This window comes from Anopheles marshallii, chromosome 2 (genome assembly GCF_943734725.1).
Source record: "Anopheles marshallii chromosome 2, idAnoMarsDA_429_01, whole genome shotgun sequence".
Classification (NCBI taxonomy): Eukaryota; Metazoa; Arthropoda; class Insecta; order Diptera; family Culicidae; genus Anopheles; species Anopheles marshallii.
This window is the reverse complement of record NC_071326.1, coordinates 41,636,057-41,643,050: the sequence shown is the minus strand read 5'-3', so window position 1 is coordinate 41,643,050 and position 6,994 is coordinate 41,636,057. Positions and strand designations below refer to the sequence as shown.

At 41.8% G+C, this 6,994-nt stretch overlaps 1 protein-coding gene across 1 annotated transcript; it reads left to right on the top strand.

Annotated features, from left to right (window-relative positions):
• The first annotated feature begins 3,966 nt into the window (after positions 1-3,966).
• LOC128708169 (uncharacterized) lies at positions 3,967-5,806 on the top strand. The gene is made up of 3 exons (XM_053803130.1): positions 3,967-4,268; positions 4,348-5,253; positions 5,557-5,806. Exons 1-3 carry the CDS (start codon positions 4,078-4,080, stop codon positions 5,804-5,806), a joined length of 1,347 nt encoding a protein of 448 aa, XP_053659105.1. The 5' UTR covers positions 3,967-4,077.
• The last annotated feature ends 1,188 nt before the right edge of the window (positions 5,807-6,994 follow it).

The window sequence follows — 6,994 nt, the reverse complement described above, 5'->3', positions numbered from 1 at the left end:
AATATCCATGAAATCCGTAACATCCAACAGCTGATCCCGACTGTCGGAAACGCACCATCTAAGCTCACGATTAAATATGGTCCCTCTTGCGTCCGAAACCACCCTCATCTTTCCAAATCCAACCACACCGCGACGCGGCATGGTGTACTCATTTCAATTGGCATGGATTCGTTCGGGTCTCTTTTTATTTCTTCGTTTAGGTGAACTGCAAACAAACCCATAAAAGAAAACAAACACTGTTACTTTCGGATTCACCAACCAAAGCCTAGTAGCAATGATGTGCGGGAAAGCAATAACGTTGCGAAGCGAAGCACATAAGTACGATTCCGACCTGAACGTTTGAAATGGAGCATTGTTTGATGAAGAAGGCACAAATATAACCGCACCGAACAATACAGTCATGGCAAGCCCAAAGCCATGGCTCGGTACCCGCAGAGCTAGCCTTCGAACGACTTTTATTAATCTTCTAATGTACGCCGAAGTTTGCTACCGTTTCGTCTGTTATCATTGATCTAACATCAAGCCAATTGGTAGACCGGAAGGTAAATTTAGGCCATACCCAACGGGGATTAAAACGTACATTCGACTCAATCATGCGGAAGCTACTGAATACCATTGTTGTAGGGAACGTATTGTATTAGCAATGTATAATTACATGAGCATCAACAGACAGATACTTAAAACAAAAAAAAACACAGTTTACAGAGGATTTGTTAAGCATTATTAATTGAGCAAGAAAGTATTCAATCCGAGTTACAAGTGCCAATCTGTAGGACATAGAAACATCAATTAATAAGGAAAACTGCACACTCACTGACACAGTTTACAGAGTATCCAACAATGAACTGCTTCCTTTTCTACCTATGCTTGTTTTATGAAATTAAAACAGTAAAATTAAATTACATAAGGTAAATTCAGTTAAGTTAAGTAAGCTTTAGTTTTTTTTATTAATTTTTTTTTCTTTTTTTGCATGCATATTTGACGCCTTTCTTTGAGGGCCTCAGTTCGTCATGAGTATTTTCGCAGCATGAAATAAAAGCTCACCATTATCAGCACGCATCCTTGCTGCTTGATATGGTAAATAAATAATCCGAAGCTTTTGCGCGCGCCTCACACCAAAAAAGTTCAACACACAACGAAAGTCTACACACATCTGTCAGATATATATATATATATATATATATATATATATATATGTGTGTGTGTGTGTGTGTGTGTGTGTGTGTGTGTGTGTGTGTGTGTGTGTGTGTGTGTGTGTGTGTGTGTGTGTGTGTGTGTGTGTGTGTGTGTGTGTGTGTGTGTGTGTGCATTCAAGCTCATTACCTCCATTTAAACAAAGGCTTCAAACGATCGCCCTAACGACAAACCGCACATGTTTTGTTTGCCGTGACGCTTGTTTTCTAGCGTTTAAGCATACGAGTCGAATTGAATTTCCATTTCCACAAATCTTTTTACCCGCGCTATGCTCCACAGTGTACGCATACCTTCGGAAACAATGTGAACCTTGTAGAGCAACCTGCTTCACTACCTCCACAAGGCTCAAAGACTTTAGGTTCTTTCCGCCTGGTAAAGCTAAACAACGTCCTTAGGAGTTTTCGGTACGGCAACGCCAAACCGCAGCCTACTGCCGTCAACTTTCCGGGCTAATACGACCGGAATAGCTCAAACTGGAAGACCCACTCGGTGTGTTTGTTTGTGTGCTTTGATTGTGGACCGGGAAGAGGTGTGTTGTTATTATCATTGTTATTATCATAATGAATATGGTTCCGAGTTGATATGGATTTGAATTCTTTGTGAAAACTTTCCAAACTCATGCTGTGGGGGAGATAACAACGGTAACAAGGCACACACGCAACAAAAAAACTAACATCGTTCTACCTGTTCGTTCGCTTTATGCGCACATTCGCGACATTCAAAAGGCGCTCTGGAGGAAGTTTTCATTCAAAGGTGCCTCTTACCTGCTTTTTCGCATCGTGCGCGGAAAATCCTGCACAGTGGGAAACAGCACTACTCGAAAGTTAGTTTTCCGGTGACTGGCCCCCGCGAGATAGTTACGTCTGCTATCCTTGCCACCTGTTATGGAGGAACTTTCCCATGCAGAAGAAACAATGCTTAACTAGAATTCTTCCCTGTCAGGTTATCCTTGTCGGTGTGGTAAAACCTTCAAGCCAAGCCTTCACCCGAAAGCTGATCTTTCTCAAAACGTCCCTGATCATCGCTCGCATGTGTGTGTGTGTGTGTCTGTATGCAGCTCACTTAACTTGATTTAGACTAAAGCCCGGAAATCGCTGATGACGGGTGGCTGGCGGCCAGCAGTAGTGTAGTGAGCCCGGGTTTTGGTCCGGAAATGGAGAAAGTGATTCCCACATCCGCAATTGGGGGATGCTTCCACTTCGCTGTTTGGCCAAAGTTTTGCTCAACTTGGCTTCACCAGACATAACATATCAGCAAAGCGTGCAACACCAGCAAAAATGGTTTGAAGACGATTCTACCCTGATTCACAAGAAGAACAAACACTTTCGTGTAATTGAATGGGAAAGTTTTGCCCTTCCTGCTGGCGCAGCTGCATCCCGGACCGGGCGCTTTTGCTTGTACGAAACGGATTTCGGGTGGCGTAATTTGATTGCGATTGTCAGAAGCATATGTTGTCGCTTGCTTGCGCTGTGTTTAATGAATTTACTGGCGTCCGAAACGGGCCCCGTCCCGATTTTTCAATCCCCCGTCGCACACCGAACGGTTTTACTGTATTCTGCATACCGTTGGCACTCGCACGCCGCTCAGCAAAAGTTGTCCTTTTTTATGACTTTTGCTTAAGTTTTACGACAATTTAATTAGTTTCATTATCGTCATGTTATTTGTCTGTCTGTTTGTTCATCTCCCGGCGATGGTAACCAGCACTTTAACTGCGAGCCATTCAAGTGCATTCGGAAAAAGCCACTGTTTGTCGTATGATCGTTTTGCTTTCGTTGTGCCGAAAATTGCAGTTTGACATGCATTTCGCAAAACCGCACCATCCGGTGAACGACAAATATGCACGATATTGCCTTAATGTTACAGTTTCGAATCACAAAACGGTGTCGGAGACAATAAAGCACAAGTTTCTGAAGTGTAATACTAATTACGAAGTGTACGAGTTGTAATTCCAGTGTCTAATTACGGAAGCACATCAGTTTGTTAAACTTTTAAGGGTTTTCCTTTGCGTCTGTTATAATTGAAGCTGTTCAATCTTGTTAATTCTCAATCATAATGTGTGGAGTCAAAATCAAATGTATGACTTTTGATGATTTCGAACGTTTTTTACAACATATTGCATTTCAATTGAATACACTGTTATCCTGAACGAATATCCGAATACGCCTAAAAGTATGCAAATTTAATTATTTATTCGCTTATTAGCTTTCTTCTATTTCTCTGTAATTTTATATTTATTCTGAACCTTTGAACTATGGCTATTAAATTAAATATCACTATTAAATACACTTATATATCATAAATAAAGTAGCACAAGCAAACAACAGTGAAAGCTTCAATTATATTCGAATAAAGATTATGTATCTTTATTGTCTATTGTACGTTAATCGGCCCTAAGACGAAGTGTTTAGGAACACAGCAAAACCCCCTTTTTGGCCCCAAACATAACCATACACAACGTTGATAGCGACCTAAAGTAACAATAAAATCTAATCAAAGGAAAGAACCATTATTATGTATCAAGGGAAAGTAGCATTGCATGTTGACACTATGCTGCTCTTGGCTCTACACACTGCTACACACGAACGTTTTCACAGCCCAGTAAACGGCACCAATTACGTCAAGGTCATGAACACAACAACAAAAAAACACCATTCAAACTGGCCGACAGTGTTTGATGTAGGTTTAGTGGCATCGTTGCGATAAGATTAGACATTCTCTGCCAACAAACTTCTGCACAACGTTAACTGGCCGTACGCGTTGCTAGTGTGTGTGTGTGTGTGTATGGCGAGCATACGCGACTTGTTTTCATTCGACCGGACAGTCAGTATGTTTCGGAATCTCCTCCTCGATTGAGCGCCAAAACGACACGATCCGTAATCAGTAATGGCACAAGATCGAAAAGAGACATTCTTAACAACGGAACTGGTAAACAAAATCATTCAATCGAATGACGATCTGAAAGACTATCGTGTGGTGTCCGATGGTGACTGTGTGCTGACTACCCCGCAGGGTTTGGATGGATTCATGTCGGTCATACACCGGCTAACATTAAACCTTACACATTCCACCACCGGGTAAATGCAGTAAAAGTGTGCTATGTGTTTGCAATTTAGTGTTGTACATTTATCCAAGTTTTGCTCTTATCTCTTCTAGTGCTACGAGATGCCTCACCGTGATGGTGAAGGTGATGAAAGGTGATGATGATTTCCGCAAGAAATCACTCGGACTCGTACTGTTCCCCAACGAGATAAACGTTTATTCCGTGGTGATTCCGGCATTCGGGCAGCTGATAAGCAATGCCAGTGCTCGACTCGATCTTGGAACTCTATGTCCACGGATCTACATAGCAGAGGCTGGTGTGAAATATGTCAGCTACAGCGATCAGGAAGAAACGTTCCTCGTGATGGAAGATGTTTCAGCAAGAGGATTTGTCCCAGGACCACGGCTTAACCTGGACCAACCACATCTGGAGTTGATGGCACGCAAGATTGCACAGTTTCACGCATGCTCTTATGCGCTACGGATCGGTGGCCACTCGGAGATACTGCAAAACTTAGTGGCACGGATCATCCCTCTTAACTTTCTGCAGGATGGAAAAATCTTTTTCCAAAGTTATGACATCGTGTTTAAGGTCGTTTTCGAACGACTGTTTGCTTACTTTGACAAGAAACCGGAGCTGCTCGAACCGGAACGTGTACGGGACCGTGTACAAACCTTACGGTGCAAGCATGAGTTAACTCCCTCGGAATTGATGCAACGGTGTCTCGAGCGGGACGATGTCTATTCGGTGATTCTACACGGCGACTACAATCGCAACAACGTGCTGTTCCGCTACGCAGACGGTACACCGCAAGATGTAATGCTTATTGATTTTCAGGAGAATCGATATGGCTCACCCGCTCTCGATCTGTCATTCTTCATGTACATGAACATGCCACCGGAAGCATGGGCTAATGGAGGCTGGGAACATATACTAACCGTGTACCACCGGGAATTGATACGATGTCTGTGTGACATTGTGAAATTGCAGCCAGATGATCAGATCTTACAGCCGTACAGGTAACATTAGAGAGTCGATGTTCTTTGACAGTTCATCAAAGCCTGTGCAAAGATTCAGCTCGAAGATTGTGCGATAAGCCTAAAGGTATGCGAAGTATGCTCGTTGTGGGTAAAGAATCGGTTCCGGTCACCGACGGAATACGGACAAACACATGTCAGAACATTCTTTAAAATTAATACCACCAAAAATGAGGCATTTTGCATATTTTTAGACGATGTCCATCTTCACACTCCACTTTGCGGAAAATTTACAAGTTCGACCAAACAACAATTTCTACGATACGATTTTTTCTTCATCCACAGATTCGATGCAATGAAACAGCATCTTCAAAAGTACTTTATTTATGGTGCAATCATAGCAATCAAATTTCTGCCCTGTATGTTGGCCAACGAGCAGGAGGTACAGGAGATTGTGCATAATTTCCATACGGATGTCACGGCGAATGCGTTTCGTCAGATTTATTTAGTTGCCGGAGGTGAGACAGTGAACGAAAGAATCTCCAAAGTGATGCTCCATGCTGCTCAGCAAGGTTATTTAGACATGCTGGTGTGATGAAGAGTCTCGATGCGAAGTTTAATTCTACCAATCAATTGATGTACGTTTCACCTTAAAGTATTGGTTTCAAAGTGTGTAAAATATCAAAACTAATAAATATAACACTATTTTATACACTCCATTCTTAAGTTCACGCTATACAGTTCTACAACATATTAGGAAACAATGGGCAATTTGTTTTCACCTCACGATACACTAATCATAAGTATGTACCGCATCACGAAAGGATGAACAAACTCACAATTGATAAATTTACTTCCGTGTCGCATCGGATTCGGCGAAAGCATGGCTTCCAATTTTTCCACCTAGCGCCAACACGGACACTTGGGAACGGTCTTGAAATTCGCAGTGCAATTTGTTTGCCGCAATACCTAACCAGCTCGGGATCCGTTTCGTTTTCTGGTCGGCTTAAGCGTGTCTTATCACACACTGGTTCCCGGACAACCCGAACAGCCCCATATGTGTGTGTATGTGTGTGTGTGTGTCGAAAGTTTTCTGGCACTCTATTGGGTACGATTGCGCGCTGCATCAGTTGTGCGAAGTTGGAGCGTACTTTTATGCCATAAGAAATGGCTGCTATAACCTCGTTTATCTCCTTCCTTTGTGCGAACCGTGCAAAGAGACCATTTGTCTGGATGAAGCCCCGTTTGCCTTGCACCAAATCTTTAAGAAGAACCTAAGACAAATTGAAATGGGTCGGGATGTTCTGCGTGACTTTGTTGCGTGTTGGAAGAAAAATTAGAAACAGATTTATGTACTCGTTTAAGTGAGATAGCGAAAACAACCTGAGCGAAATCATTTTTCACAGTCGATATGATCGTTCAGAACAAGAAATCTTTATATGCGTAATATGAATGAAATTAATATAAATGACAAATTGGTTGATTGTTTACACATCTCACTAAACAGTCTACACATTCACACCGTAGCTAGCGTATCAACGCCAAAATGTATGCAATATATGCTACTATGTTATTATATACAAAATGTTCTGTAAAGAGTGAGAGTAATAGGTTCTGCATATTATTCACATTTTTCAGAGTTCCAGTCTAAAACAACAGTCATAAACGACAGCAATGAAATAGATAGCGTCAGATAAATGTTAACAATTAACAATTAACATCTTCACGTTCTTGGGCTACCTTCAAATTAAACCTAGGAGTAATGAAATCAACACTATTTATT